Raw genomic sequence first — 19,594 nt, forward strand, 5'->3', positions numbered from 1 at the left:
ATGCCTTTGAGCACAGAAATGGGCCCCACTAGAAAACCAGTCTTGTGGGGAGTTTTCTGATACTGTGTCAGAGCACAATGAGGGATCAAAGTATGAAAAAAATTAAAAATAAAATATGAAAATGGGATCTATTTTAAAGCTAATTTTTACATGCAAAAGTATACATATATATTTATTTATATTAATATAAAGTCTTTCTGCTCAGTCTATAAACCTTTCTTTCAAAAATTAGGCATCCTCTCTTAGAAACGAGCCTCACTTTGAAAACATTTTTATGGGAGAATATGATTTTTACTGCCAACATTTATGTTTATAGGGCCATAACCTTGCATAATGAAATTTGAGTGACCTACCTTTTCGTTTTTAGAGGCAAGTCCCCACTTGAGTTCCACTGATCCTCCTCTGCTTGGTCCATAAGGGCACTTGATTCAGGATGACACTAGGGAGGCCAAGTGCTCAGCCAATCCCAATATTCATTGAATGAAAATACTCTTACCTCATTCTAACCAGATTTGACTTGTCTCAGAGTAAAATCTTTAATAAAAAGTTAGATTGTGTTTTTAAACTAAAAAACTAAAGCAGCAACAGCCGCAGAAACGTTCACCTATCTGGTACCATGATTTTGTCTGATTGGGTCAGTGCATTTGTTTCCTTAAACTCAGCACAGAGCCTGGCATATAATACTCATTTAATAAATTTTTCAGTCAGTGAATCTCAAGATCATAATAGACATTAACTTCTCCAGCACTGAAGTATGACATAAACTGATTTTGATATCTTGTGTTCCTTAAAACAGGTAGATGTCACATTTGTGTGGTTTAAATATTGGAAAATCACTGATTTATATACTTTGGACCATTTCAGGGTGGATTCATGCTGTGCTCACTTCTCAGGACTGTATGGCTTTTGGGGGGAACTTCCTGCACAACCTTAACATTGGCATGCAGCTCAGGTTTGTGTCATCAGTATGTAAAGGATCTTTTGTCCTTTTTTATATAGGACTTTATCTAAAAGTTAAAAAAAAATCAACAACATATTTAATTGAGATCTCATGGAGACAGGCCCTGAGAAATTATTAAGAACTTTTAACAAAAGTATTGTCTTAAAATTTTGACAGGAGAACACCTTGATGCTTTTCTGATCTAAAAGAAAAAGAATAATTTACTCAATTTGAGATTCGATACCACCTCACAGCTCAGCATTTTGTAAAAGTGGATAGGCTCCCCTATGGCCGTTTTTACAGTGGGTCTCGCGTGGTGGGGAAGAGTACCCCTGAGTAAGACTGCTGTCAAAGCACCTGCTTTAATTTAGCTGTGGGTAAAGGATTAACAGTTCTTTCCCCTTCTGCATGAGAATTTGACTTTTGAGTCATAACTGTTTCCCTGGTAGCTTAATTGAGAGAAGAATGTAACGAGGCAACATTGCTTATGGTAGAGTGTTTCCTGATTGATAAACTGCCTTGGGGCTGGGAGAACTGGAAATACCTAGTAGGAAGCCATATCTTTGGGCTTTCCTGAATGTGACTCTTGTCACTTGGCATGCCCACGAGCAGCCCCGGAAGCCACGTGCCTATGAAGAGCTGGTTTCCAGACATGTCGTCATGTTGATTGTAGTGGAACCCTTGTAAAATTCCTTCTGGGATACAGATCCCAAGGTGCGATCTTTTTGAAGGCCAGTGTAAGTTCTTCAGTTTCCTGTCCACTTTGTTAAGATCAGACCCGAATGAGTTCACAGTTCAGCCTTATCCAAATGTGGTGTTGTTAGGCAATATGTAGACTTGACGGGTCTTATCTGTCGTGGCTGATTTTATTTGCCTTAAGTTGGTTGCCTCCATTTAAGTTTGAAATGCTAATATTAATATTACATTTCTTTAAATTTTATTTATTTAGGTGTTACGAGATGGAAAAAAGGCTAAAAACACCAGATCTTTTCAAATTCCCTTTCTTTGAAGCCATATGTTGGTTTGTAGCCAAAAACTTGCTGGAAACCCTGAAAGGTAATTAATAATCCGTACATTTTATTGTTTCGTACGGTGCATATTTGTAAATTCACTCAAAGCCACTGATACAAAGAGAGGCTGTTTTTTTAATATGGTGCAGCTGTTGTCCCTATTTTATTTTTTTAAGTGTGTAATTTCTCTCCTGTCAAGAACCTGTTTAGCAAATTAGCAGATCTCTAGTTCATAGTCTTAAAAATCAGATATATGAGGAGCTGTGTCGGAACAACACAGGTAATAGTGAAAAATGTTCATTTCCCCCGGGCCTCTGGTAGCCTGCACTGTCAGTCACGTCAAAGCGCCTCACTGGCAAGAATGCAGTTGAAGCCAAGGGACTGTTACCTAAAATGTGTTCCTAAACATTTGCTTTCAGAAGTAGAGGGAGTAATTTTCACGTCCTGAGAGAATCAGGTAGTGCCTGTGCCGTTACCATATCCTAGATCTCTGACTTGTTCGGTGTTTTCAGGTATTTTTCTTGGCCTTGGGAATGTCACAGTCGACCCACAGAGTCGCCATATATGGTTTTCAGTAGAATACTGAACAGTAAAGTTCATCATTTCCTATTCAGATAAAAGCCTAGGAAAACAGGAACACTTATAAAAACACATAAATGTCCTTGTTTTCTGGAAATAAAACCCAATTACTGAATCCACCAGATAAGAGATTGGCAATTCAGTCCTCAAAGTTCAGAGCACCTTTTCCATCTTTCTCTTCTCTTTCTCACGCGCGCACACACACACACACATGCATACACACACCTAGGGTAATGCTTCTTCCCTAATGTCTAAGAGGGGCTCATCAGTCAACTTTTTAGAACAAATTAAGAATTTATCTGAAAGACGAAATCTTGGTGTTCCTTTTGCAGCCACAAGCAGCAAATTGTTTAGTCTTACCTTCACGATTTAGCCTTTGTTTTGGGCCATTGAGAGTTCAGAAATATTGAGGTCTGATTGAAAACATGACCTGTACATTAAAAACCTAAAAAAAAAGATTGCTGTAAAAGGATATTTGTAGATCAGATTTTAAAATGTTCTCATCAGCCAGGTCAGTACAGGATACCTGGCAGTACTGGTAAGTTAATCCAGTCTGTTTGGCTAGAGCCACATGACCGTTATACCAGTTCCTATCATCCTAGGATTCATCCTGGAGCAGGAATGGTGGTCTTGTTACCCCGTATTGTATTATTCTTTTATCCCTGACCTTTTAATTTTCTACTGTGGCCTGTTATTTGCCATGTCAGACTGTTGCAAGGCTTATGTGATGGGTTAAATGAGTGTGGATTATATAAAACTTAACTGTGTTAAGTGTCAGTATTATTAAAACAGTGAATCAATTCTGGATTTATGTAAGTAAATTAACCACTCGGCAGAAATTAAATTTCTTGCTTTTGCTTCAACTTACCTGAATTTTAGGCCGCATCTAATATATTTTGTGTGTTTTAGACAATCAGTTTGATTTTAAAACCCAGGAAAGACATTTGTGTGTGTATGTGTATTTGCCTTTATAATAATGTAATATGTCATGCCTGTAGCCAGTTGTATGGATCACACACTGCATACACACACACTCTCATACAGTTTAAAGAATTACAAGGCTGTCAGTCAGGTCAGCTCTACCGAAGGTAAAGCAAAACTGGCAAGGTCCCTTAGAGACAGAGAGGCTCAGTTATTTTCCCCATTGCATCCTTCTGCTTCCCTGCTAGAGAGAGAACCATCCTGACTTCCGTGAACATCCTCTTCTTCAGTTTTATCACCATGTCACTAACTAAAATAGTTCAGTTTGTCCATTTTTAGACTTCATATGGGTAGGTTCCTGTTGACACTTTTATGACCTATCTTTTACTCGGAGTCAAGTTTGTGAGCTTTCCTTCAACTGGAGCATTTGGTACCACTACATTTAATATAATTCTGTTTCTTTCTGGCCTTTTCAACTGATTGGGGTTTTTTTCCCTTTTTTTTTCCCCCTTTCTGTTACCCTGGCAGTTCCACGATTTGATGTTTGGTGGTTACTCAGTACCTAAAGTTAGTCCCTTCACTGCAGAACGCTGACCCCTTTCTTTCCACTTCACTCCCACAGAACTGAGAGAAGACGGTTTCCAGCCTCAAACTTACTTAGTACAGGGAGTGAAAGCGCTGCATACTGCTTTGAAGTTATGGATGAAAAAAGAAGTAAGTGGTTTTCTTTGGTGAAATAATTGTTAATTTTTACATGGCAAGGTTAGGAAAACAGAGTCCATATGCTGTTGTGGCAGCACTTGTGAGTGGGAGTAGTAGAAGGAAGGGAAATCATACTTCAAGCACAGCCTGCATTTTATTAGACACTGTGCACAGATGTGCTGGCGTGTGTTTATGAGAATGAAGTACCTAGGCATTTCATCTCAGAAAGAAAGTAAATTCGAGTATATCTAGGATACTGACTAAGAAATGAACATGTAGGTATAGAATAATAGTAACTAACTGTGAGCTCTCAGAGCGTGCTAACCACTGTGCATAATCCTTAAACCACATAATCTTCAAAGCAACTATACGAGGTGGGTGTGCTGTTGTTATTCTCATTTAACCTACAAAGAAGCTGAGGTTCAAGAGTTTCAAGTACTTGCCCAAGATAACTGGTGGAGCTAGGCCTTAAAGCTAGGTCTCTGTGTTTGTAAAACCTATGCCCTTTTCCCTCTGCTAGACTTAGGTAAGAATGAAAAGAGAGGCCACGGTTCAAGAAGGAGCTTTCCATTTTCACTAAATGTGATCTGGTTTGTATTTGAATCCCGCTGCCTCTAACAGGTCATCCCAGATCTCCGTTTGGAATTAGTGTGTCCTTTGCTCGTGCTTCTATAGCGTGTTTCTTATGCCAGTGGACACAAAGTAAAGTGTCCATGTCCTCTTCCCTAGGTTTATCCGCTCTTGAAGAACAGGGACTCTCTCTTCTTTATTTCCTTCCTGGACCTTTACACACAATGCTTTAATAAGGGATAAATACTTGAGCCGTTGGAAATACATTTCCATACTAATTTCTTGAATGTCCACTTGAAATAAAAATCCTTCTCTTAAGAGACATTGAAAGACAGTAATTAATAGGTTACGTACCCAATAATTTTATGCTCCCTTTCACTTACTCATCATTGCTGCATACCACTGTGTAAGCATTCAGGAAAAGCAAAATCATGTCTTTCAGTGTTGAAGATGTCATCATCTAAATGACGAGTAAAGGCAGAAACAGATTACCAAAGTATATAGTATGTAACAAGGTGAAAACAGAATAAAGACTGTTGCAAAAATTGTGTAATTCCTTTCCTACTGAAGGCTTTAGGCAAGTTGTTTTCAAGTTTGTGTGTTTATCAGAATTGTATTTAGAGCTTTTTAAAGATAAACTTCTTGCATCTTTCCCGAGAGATTCTGATTTAATAGAGTTGGGGTAGGATCTGAACTTCTGTCTTTAACTTTGTTGGTGATTTTGATGCACAGTAAAATTCACCAACAATAGATGCTGTTAATTCATTACATTTGAAGTGCGCTTTTAAAAGCATGACGTTTGCATTTTAACTGTTGCGTTTAACCTTGCTCTGAGATGAGAGGCAGCTCAGCATTGTGGTTAAGGGCATGGACTCTGGAGTCAGATGCTTCGATTCAAGTCTTAGCTACACTCCCAATAAACCGCTGACATCTGTGCTTATATTCCCTCGATTATAACATGAGAATAATAGTTGTATCTCGGTCATAGTGCTGTTGAAAGGATTTGTGAGTTAACACTGGTAAAGTACTCAGCTGTATCTTGCCTAGCACAGAGTTACCACTTAATGTTCTTAGTTGGTTTTAAAAAATTATGCTAGAACCAAGGAGAAGGATGTAAAGCAAAAATAACAACTAGTATATTAAGTGTGTCTAAAAAATCAAAATGTTCTTAGGTATAGAGATTAATATTTGGAAATAGACATAATAAATAATGACAGCAATTGGCAGTTCAATAAATATGATAACTCACCAATTTCTCTTTCCTATTGATGGAAGCTTTTCCCTATTTTGCTTTTGATATTAAAACAAAAAAAAAAACTTCACAAATTAGACTTCTGTTGAGAAACTAGTGTTATTTTAGTGCCTATATTCCCCTTACAAATCCTTACATATTAGGAATTAATTGTGAGGCTTAGTTAGATACCTTACTAATTACAGTAGTATTTAGAGTTACAGTAAGCTTTGAGGTGTAGAGTACAAGGTTACCACTCCGTATAGAGCAAAATTCATAGTCAGACAAATTCATCTTTAACTCTGTGTAAGAGGATTATATAAATTAATAAGGATCTCCTTAGAAGATATTAAACCAACCACATGAGCTGTTAAGACCTGGCTTGTTGGTATTTATCTTTGTCTATGAAATCTAGAGAATCCAAAATTGATTTAGTAAATTAGTTTTTACATATTAAAAATAAAATGTAAATAACTTTTGTTGTCTTCTCTTTGTTAATCCAAATACAGCTTGTATCTGAACATGCCTTTGAAATTCCAGACAACGTTAGACCTGGACATCTTATTAAAGAACTTTCTAAAGTAATTCGGGCAATAGAGGTAAGAGTAGAAACTATCATCTAGATGCTTGGTTACTGTCTGCTTGAGAAGCCGTTGGACTTCCCACCATACTACAAGCATTTAAAAGCCCTTATACTCTTAGAAGAAATAGAATGAGCTGTGTCTTGGAAGGAGTCTCAGGTTTTCAGGCTTCCAGAGTCCTACAGAGATATCCAGAGTATTGTGTCATTATGAGGTAAAAAGGAAGCAGCTACCAGGCTCCTTCAGATTCTTCAGGTTACCTTGGTCATAAACACAGAATAAACAAAGGTTTCAGATCCCATTCATTTCTGCAATGCAGAGATGAATACATTTTAGAAATTAGAGAAAGAGAAAATGGAAGGTGAGTAAGAGCTGGGGGAAGCTGGATTGAAAAGAGGGATGACGTAAGTGAGGTGCAGCGAGGAGGTCCTCTTGGCTGAAAGTATTACAGCAACTCGGTTACGTAAATGCCCTTTGATAAAAGCCCGTAAAATCTGAGATTAGGTGTTTTAATGTATGTGATAGGTCTGTTCTAGGTACTAACGAAAGGGGGTTTTTAAAGGAGTTCTTTAGGGAGGTAATTCTGTTAGTATCTATCTTGAACGGAAAAGAAATTAAGTGTAAGAATGGAGGCTAACTGATAATTTAGCAACTTAATCTAATCTAGATTACGGCTGTGTTTGGGGAACAGAAAGAGGTATACATCTAAAAGAGAGTAAATTGTTGAGTTTAATATCCTTTGATAGAATATTTCATATAATTTTCAGTATGTTCAGTTATGGTAGGAAGTTATTTTCTGTTTTTCAAGAATTGTGTATAAATGGATTTTTAAAATCAAAAGTCACATATTTAATCTTAAATATATATGTAAATGTATGAATATATAAATATCATACACAGTAACAACCAAAGCAAAGAATAAACTCAGCAAGAAAGGTGTAGGTCTGTATGAAAAAAACTGTAAGTCTTTACTAAGAGGAATAAAACTATAGTTGAATAAATGAGAGTGTCATTTCTGAAATGTGTCAATTCCAAATTAGTATTACAAATTGAAAATGGTAAAATATATGTGGAAAAGTAATTGGACAAAAATAGCCAATAACCTTTTTTTTTTTTTCTATCTGGGGGATAGAGAGTACAGAAGGCAGGAGAAATGGCAGTAGAAAAATGTACAAAGAAAATAGAAACAAGTATTTCACTAAACAAGAGATAGAAATGGCCAATCCAGTAAAAATACGAAAAATATTCTCAGTATGTGAAAAAATATTCAGCCACATTTTGCTAAATAATTTATGATTTTAAATGATCATTTATGAAATTGGCAAAAATGAAATTCCATATTTTTGCTGTTTTGATAGGAAGTATAGAATAGTTTATGCTTTCTAACTGGCATATCCCATGATCTAGCATTACTTTAATAAAGTAAATAAGAGGATTCCAGTTAAACTTTAGATTGACCATACCTATTACCACTGTCACCTCTTGGAACCAAAATGAGAGTAAAAGAATAGAGATGACACCCCCAGAGACAAAGAGAATAACAGAGATGAAGACGCCAACAAAATTTTGGAAGCTGAAAACAAACGTACAGGTGGTAACTGATTCTGCAGACCAGAGGAAGCTGAAACCTGTGTGGGCAATGGGAGAAGACCAGAAGCAGATCGTCCCAGTATAGTAGAACCTTCAAAAAGTCAGCAGTCAGGGACACTAGGACCCTCTGTATATGAGAGTGGAGGTGGGATTGAAAACAGAATTAGTTAAAGGTCTATTTAAGAAATAAATTGATTTCCAAAGCCTTGCCTTGACCCATGTCGAAACCTAGAGGTTTAATTTTTTTGAGAGTTTGAACTCGAAACTGGACTTTGGGACACTGAACCCAGCTGAGAAAGAGGGATACTATACTGAAAACAGGAGGATTAAGTGACAGTCTGTATAGTGAATGATTCTTCTTCCACTTAGCTCCCCAGACACAGGCAGTCTGGCTTATACTTCCCAGGCCAAGAGCAAGATCCACTGACAATTTGAAACTTTTAATTACAACAACCCAGATTCCTGTAGTGAAGCCTATCAGCTGACAAAGCCCCACTCGCTCAGAGCTCCCAATTAGCTTTTTCGTCTTTACCTGCAGTGAGATGTACAGATCATAAAAGATCCTCCAGAGAGAAAAAAAGTAAATAATGCCTCCATGAAAAAAGAACAGGAGCCTATGCCAGAGGAACATTCAAAGAAGAAAAGGGGCTCTTGGAAGTAAGAAATATAATATTAAAAAAATGTAGTGGAATGGTTGGAAGATAAAGTTGGAAATATCTTCCCTGAAGTTAAAAACAAAAGACAGAAATAGAACAGAAAAATTAGATTTTTACACAGTCACTATCAAAATAAGAGCTCCAGAAAGAGATAACAGAGGAAACAAGGTTATCAGAAGAATAATCAAAGAAAGTGTTTTAGAATTCAAGGACACATCTTCCCAAATTGAGAGCTCTACAGAATGCCTAGTACAGTGGGTGAAAGAGACCTATTCCAAGGCACATTTGGTCACATTTAGAAGCCATGTAACAAAGTTTATCCTTAAAAAGCATTAAAGAAGGAAGTATGGGTCAAAAACAAAGAATTGGGACTCAGAATAATACCAGATTTCTCAGCAATAGCATTGCGAACTAGAAGGTGATGAAGCAAACTCTTTAACATTCTGAGTGGCAGGAGGATGCCAGCCTACAAGTCTGTGTTCAGCCAAGCTCTGAATCAAATATGTAGTAAAGTAAAAATTGGTCAGAGAGGCAAGATCTCAAAAAATTTACCTCCCGTGTTGTCTTTATCAGGAAACTCCTATTAGAGGGTGTACCGAGAGGGAATTAACTAACTGAGAAGCCCTGCAATTCATTCTTCTAACAGTTACTGAATACTACTGTGTGCCGTCAGGAATGGGCTTAGAGCACTGAACAAAACAAAGGCCCTGCCCTTCGGGCTTAGTAGGAAGAGGCTGGCCATAAAAATCTTATCTCAAGAATCGACAAGTGCCATGAATAAAAATAAAGAAGGGGAAAAGGATAGGGAGTGACAGCCAGAGATGGTGGTGGGCATTGCAGTTCCATGTGGTGGACTGGGGACAGGTCGGGAAAGGTCTTTGATGACATGCACGGCCCGGAGAGCAGCTAGTCCAGGTCGGATCAGGAGAGTGAAAGGCTCCACATTGGTTGCTCATCTGAAATTCAGATTTAACTAGACATCTAGTATTTTATCTGGCATTTCTGTCTAGGATGTCTGTCTCCAAAGAAAGATACAAAAATTGATAGATTATTTAATGTGTTTGAATATTTGCTTTCTTCTAGTGGGGAATTTTGGGATCAATTAAGATAAATACACAGAAAACAAAGCAGATGGAGATGAGGCAACTCAAAACTCAAGGGAAAGTCAAAGGATGGAAGAGAAAGGCGTAATAGTAGTATGTTATGTGGCAGCGGGTTAGAAATAATTTTCATTGAGTCCAGTATAAGTATTGAATATTGAAGGGAGAGAGTGTGTGTGCTTTTAGGTGAGGTATGCAAGGATTGAGACTTCATCCCACAGAGGAGGAGTTGAGTAATACCTGAACTGAAAAGCCAGGAAATAACAGTTTAAACATGTTGTTTAGAAATTTAGAGGCAAATAACTGAAACAACAACAAAAAACCCGAGCTACTAGAGTTGGCAGTGCTGGGTGGTATATACACAAAAGAACTGAAGACAAGAACTTGAACGGATAGATACACACACACATTCACAGCAGCTGTATTCACGGCAGCCAAATGGTAGAAGCAACCCAAGTGTCCATCACAGAGGAGTGGATAAACAAAGTGTGGTCCATACATCAATAGAATATTATTTCAGCAATAAAATGGAATAAAATTTTGATACACACTACAAAATGAGTGAGCCTAGAAAATATTATGCTAAGTGAAATATGCTAGAAACAAGGGGACAAATGTATGATTCCACTTACGTATAGTTCCTGGAATGGTCAGATCCCTAGAGAAGATAGAATGGTGGTTGCCTGGGGCTGGGGCTGAGAAGGGATGGGAGTTACTGTTTAACAGTTTACATTTGAGAAGATTCAGAAGTGGAGATGGATTGTGGTGATGGTTAGACAACAATGTGAAATGTACTTAATGCCACTGAACTGTATGCTTTAAAATGGTAAATTACATAATTGTTACCACATATTATGTGGTACAAAATTATGTATATGTTACTACAATTTCTAAAAACTTGCAAGTTGTTATCTCTGAGGAAAGAGAATCAGATGGGGAAGAGTAGACTGCACTTTTCATAATATGCTTATAGAATTTTAACTTTTAAAACTACACAGATGTGTGACTTTGGTTTAAAAAGTACTTATTGATTTATGCAAATCTGTATATGAAAGAAGGTTCATCATAGGTAAGAACTGAAGGCAGCCTAAATAACTACCACTGAGTATTAGATCAATAAATTATGCTGTATCTGTATAGTGCAATACTACACAGCCTTTAAAATAAGAAAATCAAGGAAATATGTTCACAGTGTATTACGTGGGGGAGTGGAGGGGAAAAGGTCTCGGCAAAGCTCTTCAAGTTTTAAGATTTGGTCTTTTTTGCTTATACAATTAAACTGAATGTTTTCTGTTTTCTAAAATATTTTTATGACTGATTAGTTAGTCACGTATGTATGTGGCCTGGTCATAAAAATACTCTGAATTTAATTCTTAAAGGAGGAAAACGGCAAACCAGTTAAATCTCAGGGAATTCCTACTGTATGTCCAGTTTCACGATCCTCAAATGAAGCGACTTCCCCATACCACTCCCGGCGAAGGATGAGGAAACTTCGGGATCATCATGTCCGAACTCCTTCCAACCTAGACATCCTGGAACTCCACACGAGGGAGGTCCTCCGGAGACTGGAGATGTGTCCGTGGGAAGAGGCAAGCTTACATCTCATGGTTACACAATAGACTTGGTCGTTTCTGAAAGATCTTTAGAAGGATGATAAAAAGAGAACCGTCTGGCCATTCTTGTCATCTCATATCTGCTTAGCGTTGTGGGGTCAGCAGTGCTTCTGCTCTGCCGGGGACGTGCTTCAGCCTGCTGGGCATCAATGTAGAAGCGGACAGGTCGTGTCTATTTGCTGACATGTTTATTGAGTGTTTACCAAGTGCCATGTGCCCTTCTAGGCTCTGGAGAAGATACCAGAGTGAGCAAAACTTGAGTCCCCGCCCTTGTGTAGCTTCCATCCTAGCTCAAGTTGGAGGGCTGGAAGTCAGAGACATATATTGCTGTAATATGGTTTGATAACAAATGTTATGAAGGAAGCCAGAACAATAGAGCAAGAGAAGAAAGGGGCTGGGGTGGCTGCTGCTTTAGCTGAGGCGGTCGGAGAGCCTCTCAGGTGGGGGCGTTTGGACTACACTTAACTAGTCAGATGGATCCACAGATGGGAGGACAAGCGCTGCGGGCGGAGGGAGGAGCAAGTGCAGAAAGCCTTTCTCGGACCCAGCAGCATCCGCTTGGGTGGCTGTTAGACTGGGAGGCTATTAGAATAAACCCACTGAAGTTGTGAGAAACGCTGGCCTGATGGGCAGAGGGGAGAAGGGTGGGGCGGTGATGAGCTGGTTGTGGGGCCTTTGTGAAGCATGCTGATGAGCATGTGGGGAGATCAGTATCATCCGAAGTTTCACATCTAAGTAGAAGATAATTTAAAATGAATAAGGTACTGGTTTCTCTGAATTAACATAATTAGAGAAGTTACATAGAAATTAAAACTTCCTTAAATGTTTGAAATTTTGTGTAATTATTTTTTTACTGTTTTAACAAGCTCTTGTTCTAAACCTCCTTAAACTCATAGCCATCTGGGAGAAGATTTACCTAATTATGAAAGGCTCTGTTTATTGTTAAAGAAAAATACTACCACTAAAAGGAAAGATTCTTTTTGTATTAAAAACCAGCAACTGTTGGGCCTTTATGTCACACAGTGGCCTTTGTTCCTGGTAATAGCAGGGTGGTGACCTGTAAGTTGCTGACAGTGCCTGGTGCAGAGATTAGAGATTGGGTCAAGGGTAGGGTGACTGGAAAGGACCCAGTGACTAGGACTTCAGCCAGAGGAAATGAGGGAAAGAGAATTAAAATCCATGAAGGCAGTCCTTCTCCAGCTTTGCAGTTTTTCAGCTTTCTGCAAGAGTGAAATAAATGTCTTTGAAGTCACTTTATACAAACATTGTATTTGGCTTTATAGAATGTGTTTTATTGTTACTGGCTGTACAGGAAGATGAGCCATATTTGTGCTTTGGTTTTAGGAGCCGTTCAGTTTTAGTGCCACGCCGCGGCGGATGCCCTCGCCGGGTGCCGCCCGGTGCTCTTCAGGGTGCAGGGCTGCGGGGGGAGCTGGTGGCACACTGTGTCCTTTACTCGTCAGGCAGGTGTATTTTGAGGGCAGAGGTTAAGTAAGTTCTGTTTTTATTCTTCAAGGACATCTTGAGCTCTAAACTGAATGGAAAATTCAACAAACATCTCCAGCCATCTTCCACAGTACCTGAATGGAGAGCGAAAGATAACGATTTACGATTACTGCTGACAAATGGAAGGATAATTAAGTAGGTGAAGTAGATGAGAGTATCGCACCCATTTGTTTCAGTGGATTCCCTCTGTTCATTTAACCCCTAGTCCAGACCATTGCACACCTGCCTGAAATGTGGGGAAAGGGTCTCAGTTCTCTCTGTAAATTAAGGGGGCTTAATACTGTTTGGCTATATAGTTGCTGTTTTCTGACTTGATTACTTTTCCCTCTATACACAGAGATGAGAGACAGCCCTTTGCAGATCAAAGTCTTTATACAGTAGACAGTGAAAATGAAGAGGATAAAAGAAGAACAAAAAAGGCAAAAGTGAAGATAGAAGAGAGTTCAGGAATAGAAGGTGTGGAGAGTGAAGAGTCTCAAAAACCACTGAACAGTATGTTTGTTTTAATGGTCATTTTAAATGTCTGTTCATGACTAGTGTACTAATAATACGTAAAGTAGCTTGCTCATGTTAAAGTTCTTAAACTTGTAGTAGGATTAAAATTTGTGTGTCACTAATAGTCTTTTGAGAAGTCTGAAGTATTTTTGAGCAGTATCTTCATCAGGGAAATGCTGAATGTGACTGCCAGGTGACGTGTGGCATCCAGGGCAGGTGTCACTAATGACAGGGATGTCACCAGTCAGTGACACCCTCGTCCAGTGACAGTTTTTACAAGAGTCACATGAAAGCTCATGCATTTTATGGACCTCTACTCCAAATAATAAAGCATTTGCAAGTTTAATGCAGTTTCAGAGATAATTTTAGCTGACATGCATATGGTTTTCAGAATTAGGAGACATATATAACTGGTAGGTCTGAAGCTGTTAGTAATCCAAGTACTGTAGTATTTGACTGCCTAATTGCCTGACAAGAAGGCTTCTACTTGGTTATTAACTGGTTCTCATCAGTGTGACGAATAGTAACACCCCCTCTTCCTTGAGATTTTTCTTCTTTGAATGAAGTCTTAATTTTCTCAACATTTTGCAGGGTCTCCATATACCTTTCTGTCTTAAAAGTAGTTAAATATTTTAGTACTTGATAAATAATGTTCATTATCTGCAACATTTGCTTAATGCATGTTGACTACTTCAATTCCTGCAAATTCCCGATAAGTTTAGTATTGCTGTGGTTGGTGATTCTGCATTTGTTCACATGCCAGAGGAGAGGCAGCAAATCAATGGGACTGATCAGGCTGCGGGGAAGAGAGAGGCGTGCTGAAGCCTGGTTTACAAGCTTGTTGAATTCACAGTCCACTTGAATGTGTCTTAGGTTTAGGAGAGTTTATTTTGTTTTACTTTCTGTTGACAAATAATTCACTAGGGAAAGAACAAAGCATCTTATAGCTAATTTTAGTGTTAGAGGTTTTTTTCTGGAAGGAAATGTAAAATAGTCAACCCACCCAAATAAGGAATATATAACCATATTCAGTAAATACCACAGATGTTTTAAGAATACACTTCAGTCTGTATCTTGATCAGTTAGGGAGAAATTCCTTGTGGGAAGAAAGGAATGAAGATGATGAAAGCAGGCAGAAAGGATAGAGCATGTGTGATTGAGATGCCTCACGATGTTGGACAGGCTTCGGATGCATAAAGTTCTGATGATTTTTTTTTCCCTCTCATCATTTCCTTCTCAGGGTTTTTAACAAGTGTGAAATCAGAACTCAGGAATCGATCATCAGAATATTCTGATATTTCTGATTCAGAAGACTCTGGACCTGATTGCACTGCACTGGTATGCCTGAAACTCTGTGACTTACACATTATTTGATGATGTACAGTTTGATTATTTGATGATGATGATGTGGTGAAAGGTGAACACCCGCTACAAGGAAAGTGAGTGACAGCTTTCCCAAAGCCTGTCTCTCTGCCCTTCGTGGCACAGGGCCTTCTCTGCGGTGGTAATTATACACACACACCCCATCATGTGACTGTTTACATCTGATAAACATAGCTTTTGTCTGATTTTGGAAAGGGTGGAGGGAGATACTGGTCTCATGTTTCTCGTGTTTCTCGTTGGTTATATTTCATTTTGCCTTAAAGAAAACGTGTACTGTGTGTTTTTTACTAAGGAATTATGTTACTGTAGTTACTAGAGTTTTTCACTTTGTCATATGAAAAACAGAAATAGTTCCATGATAATTAAGATTCTCACTTTCCCTAGATGGATAAAGTGTTTTTGATTAGTTTTTACAGACTTGTGCAGATTTCTTATATAGATTTACTTCCATTTAATTACCTCAGAAAAATAATTTTACCACTGAAGAATCTGAAAGTTCAGGTGACGAAAAGAAACAAGAAATAACATCAAACTTTAAGGAGGACTCTAATGTGATGAGGAACTTCCTTCAAAAGAGCCAGAAGCCATCTAGAAGTGAAATTCCAATTAAAAGGTAGGCACACTGGTGGTAGGGGTCTTATTACGTTGTGGTGTAAATGGTAGGAAAATGTTTGGGTTTTGGTTTTGGTTTTAAATTTTACCAAAACTTTCACTAGAATAAAAAGGCTCTTGTCTTTTTTGCTGATCTGCCCTTTAGGGAATGTCCTACCTCGACGAGCACAGAGGAAGAAGCTATTCAGGGCATGCTGTCTATGGCAGGGTTGCACTATTCCACATGTTTACAAAGGCAGATACAAAGCACAGACTGCGATGGTGAAAGATACTCTCTCCAGGATCCCAGCAGCTGCCACAGTAGTAACCATGAGGTCAGGCAGTTGTATCGCTATGACAAGCCAGTGGAATGTGGTAAGAAACGTAAATTATCAGTCTCCGAAAAATAATATAAAACCCCCAAGTTAATAGCTCTGTAATCGTAGTTGAGGTTAGAGATTATTAATAAGAACTGTTTATTGCACATCTTTAGTTGGAAATGGGATTTGCGTATTTGCAAACAAAATACGTAATGTTGACAAATAAGATGCAAATATAAGAACTTAAAGTGCAAATGAACAGATTGAGAGTTGTATGCACTGGCACAGTTCTACCATTGCTTTTGCAGGGCAGTATTATTTCCCTTTTAGAAGTTGATCAGAGTGTGCTAAGGCTTGAACAATATATTCTTACTCTTATGGGAAGGAAGCCAAGTTTTGAACTATTTCTGCCTGAGGATGTTCTCTCTCTCTCTCTCTTGAAAGGAAGTCTTAGGAGAGAGAGAAGACTCTGGCAAAATCAGTGATGCCACATAGTGTTTTCTTCTCACTGCCTTTAGGGGAAATTTTTGTTTCCCTAAAAGTCAGCGGGACTGGGGAGAAGATGGTAATCCATTAAAACTGAAGCCTGTTGTGGAAGCTGTGTTCATTCCCACCTGGCTGTGTCAGCTAAGTACCAGGGGCTTGACATTCATTTCCCTTAATTCTTGAAACGTTTTGGTATATATAATATAACTTTAACAAGTAAAGGAAGAAAGACTTAGTGGAATTATTTTAACTTGCTGATACTTACATAGCTATTCAGTGGTGTTGGAATTTGAACCCAGGACCAGACCATCTGATCTCAAAATCTTTGCTTATTGTAGAACAAGAAAGTGAGGTTTAAAGAGGTTAAGTAGCTTGCCTGAAGATGCATTGGTAATAGAAGAACTTAAATTCAAATCTGAGTTTGTCTTTCCACTCTACTGTTCTGTCTCCCTTTAATCTCTTTGGTCCCATGAGAAGAAAGCTTTCTATGGAAATACTGCAAAATTCAGGCAAATATATGCCTTCATTCTGTGTGGGAAAATATACCATTTTTAGGGAAAGTGTGTTGCACTTGATTTTTACATCTACAGCAGATGGCCATAGAATTTGACTCTAGGTCTTCCAGCATCTGGTGCAAAAACCTGTTGTATAAGGAGAGTCTTTGGGAGAATTGAAAGAATTAACATGTTCGACTGTGAGCTGGTGACTGTTTTGTTTTTGAGAGGGAAAAGGATGGTGAAAGTAATATGAATAAATATTTAAACAGTTACATATTCATTTTTTAATAAAATGTAAACATAAATTTGCTTTGAATTTTAAGCATTTGGCTACCTTTGTTCCTTATGCGGAGATAATTTTATTAAAACTTCTCTTTAGGCTATCATGTCAAGACTGAAGATCAAGACTTGAGGAGTTCTTTCTGGAGTAAACAACTTGATACAACTTCCAGATTTAATCTTCAGGTATATTCAAGGTTTGAAACATTAAAATAAGAGTGTCATTAACTCTTTTTTCTTTCTTTTTAAAAACTCCAACCACTAGTCAACCACCAGATCTGGAAAGCTAAAAAATTACAATTAAATGCACATTTGAACAGCTGTCTGTTTTTAGGGATTCTGATATAATGACTTATATGAGGTTTATGGATAGAACGTGATCTGGAAAAGAACAATTTATTTAAGTAAGCAGTTAAAAACTCCTGGCTGCTAACACCTTTAGGTTATGTCTAGCTAGACTGAAACGTGAAAGGGGAAAAATAGTACCATGAAGATCCCTTTTAATCTCTGACATTGTTTGTTGAACATTTTTAGATACTAAATTTCTTTGAGAATTTGATGACAGTTACGGAGTCTCTTTCCAGAAAAATGTTCATCATAAATATGACTTTTGCTGGCGTTTTCTCATGGTTTGTGCCCACCCTTACCCCAGACCATTCACTGACTCCAGATTAAGAGCCCTGCTCTAAGACAAAACACTTGATGTCTTGGGAGCCCAGTGTATGAATGCTTCTACCATACAAAATGAACCCAAAATACCTTTTCACAAAACCGAAACTTTTACCAGTTTCACCACATAGGGAAGGCAGTATGACGTTTTGCTGCAAACCTTGCAAAATGACAGCCAAAGAAAGAACCTAAATTCTCATGTGGCAGAGTGGAGTCTCGAAGCCTCCCCAACCTCAAACATACTCTTGAGTAGCAGAGTTATGGGTGGTTTTTATTTTCTTCACTTGGCTTATTTAAATACTTACGTCAATTAATTTTACAATAAGAAAAAGAGCCAAGTAATTTTTTTAAGGTAAAGTTTTATGAATACATGTTCTTCTAGTGGAAGGATTTGCTCCCAAATCAAAGGCCAGGTAGGAATCCCTTGACTGAAGAATTCACTAATTCATTATATGATTCCATAGTGCCTCACTGATCATAAAATTTATGACTCATTAGCATTATTGGATTTAGTATTAAAAGTCAGCAATTATGAAATCTGCTGTTTTTTTATAATTCAGATATTCTCTTTAGTACACACACACCCAAACACACACTTAAAACCAGTTTTATGAAACATCACAGCTGCAGTATGCTCCTTTCAAGTTTATCCCTTCTTTTCTCTTTTTAATTCTGGTCATGACTGTCTCTGTTTTGATTTCAAGACCCACAATCACTAGCATTGTTTGTTTGTTTCCTGACGGTTTGCTCAATTGTCTTGAGACTGAAGGAAGAATTTTCAGAGAAAAACCAGACTTGGAGATCAGGATCTGGGGGTTTTTAGCAAACAACTTAAATACAGTGGAGATGAACTTTACAGAAGTTAGGTTATGAGAAAAATAGTACATTACCCCATGAGAGATAAGGGAACTGTGATGTGCTGAGCAAATGTCTCCCACCACAGTCCACGAGTTCCTCACCGCCCCGCACAGGCTGAGTTCCGGATGGCTGAAGTGGGTCATTCCCTCTATCCATCTATGATGTTTTCTTCTCGACCTAAGTTATGCGGCATCTTCAAGACTTGAGTCCTTCAGAGTTGTTAGGTTTGGAATGAGATGACCATCAGGAAGGGCTGGTCTTCTGTGGCTGCTACATGCTCAGTCATCTGTTTCTTCTCTCTCTTGACTTGTTAATGCATAGAGAGCTTAAAATACCTTACTTACCTTAAAGGAACCCTAAAATTCAACCCTATTCCCTTCCTTCTTTTTTTAGGATCTAGTTAGAGGTCAGAAATGCACCAAAAAGGAAGTTTCATCGGAAATCAGTCAGAAGGTACAAAGTAAGAATTCTGTGGACAGCAGTGGCTCAGGCCCGCAGAATGGAAAGTGTGTGCAGAGTTCAAGCTTGATGTCGGGGGTGTGCCAGATAAGTAATGGCAGTGTGAGCCCAGAAAGGCCTGTTGGTGAAACTTCCTTTTCAGTGCCCCTTCACCCGACCAAGAGACCTGCATCAAATCCACCACCGATCAGCAACCAGGCAACAAAAGGTAACTTCTGCACGTGTGCTGGTTGAGTATGTTTCTCACTGTATATGTTGGTGAGTGTGGCAGTTTAGCTAGACATCATCTCCGCACCCATGTTGCTCACAGCTGCTGCATTATGGACACACAGTGACAGCACTGTGCACAGGTTACTATGGGGACAGAGAAGAAGGACACCTAAGTCAACCCTGAGGACAGGAGGGGCTTTCTGGAGGAAGGGTGGATGCTGGAAAGGGTGCTAATAGGTTAGTCAAGCTGAGCTGGTAGAAGGGACTGGGAGACAGCACTGACGGCAAAGGAGACAGTGTGACCCACAGGACAGAGGTGAGAAACAGCACTGGGTTATATCTGAACTG

General features: G+C 38.6%; 1 protein-coding gene and 1 long non-coding RNA gene across 2 annotated transcripts in view; one reads left to right on the plus strand and one right to left on the minus strand.

The window, feature by feature from the left end:
* Window positions 1–19,594, plus strand: part of KDM7A (lysine demethylase 7A) — a 76,529-nt gene that overhangs the window by 50,083 nt on the left and 6,852 nt on the right. The window contains exons 8-19 of the mRNA XM_072964346.1: window positions 865–952; window positions 1,890–1,996; window positions 4,073–4,164; window positions 6,463–6,552; window positions 11,260–11,469; window positions 13,010–13,134; window positions 13,337–13,491; window positions 14,735–14,832; window positions 15,342–15,490; window positions 15,635–15,843; window positions 17,151–17,236; window positions 18,971–19,244. Coding sequence (XP_072820447.1) covers window positions 865–952; window positions 1,890–1,996; window positions 4,073–4,164; window positions 6,463–6,552; window positions 11,260–11,469; window positions 13,010–13,134; window positions 13,337–13,491; window positions 14,735–14,832; window positions 15,342–15,490; window positions 15,635–15,843; window positions 17,151–17,236; window positions 18,971–19,244 — 1,683 coding nt within the window. The remainder of the gene's footprint in view (window positions 1–864; window positions 953–1,889; window positions 1,997–4,072; window positions 4,165–6,462; window positions 6,553–11,259; window positions 11,470–13,009; window positions 13,135–13,336; window positions 13,492–14,734; window positions 14,833–15,341; window positions 15,491–15,634; window positions 15,844–17,150; window positions 17,237–18,970; window positions 19,245–19,594) is intronic.
* On the minus strand, window positions 12,757–18,976 carry LOC140697303 (uncharacterized). The gene is made up of 2 exons (XR_012074206.1): window positions 18,610–18,976; window positions 12,757–13,073 (listed from the first exon to the last, which is right to left on the minus strand). It is a non-coding gene; the product is annotated as an uncharacterized lncRNA (long non-coding RNA).

This window comes from Vicugna pacos, chromosome 7 (genome assembly GCF_048564905.1).
Source record: "Vicugna pacos chromosome 7, VicPac4, whole genome shotgun sequence".
Taxonomy (NCBI): domain Eukaryota; kingdom Metazoa; phylum Chordata; class Mammalia; order Artiodactyla; family Camelidae; genus Vicugna; species Vicugna pacos.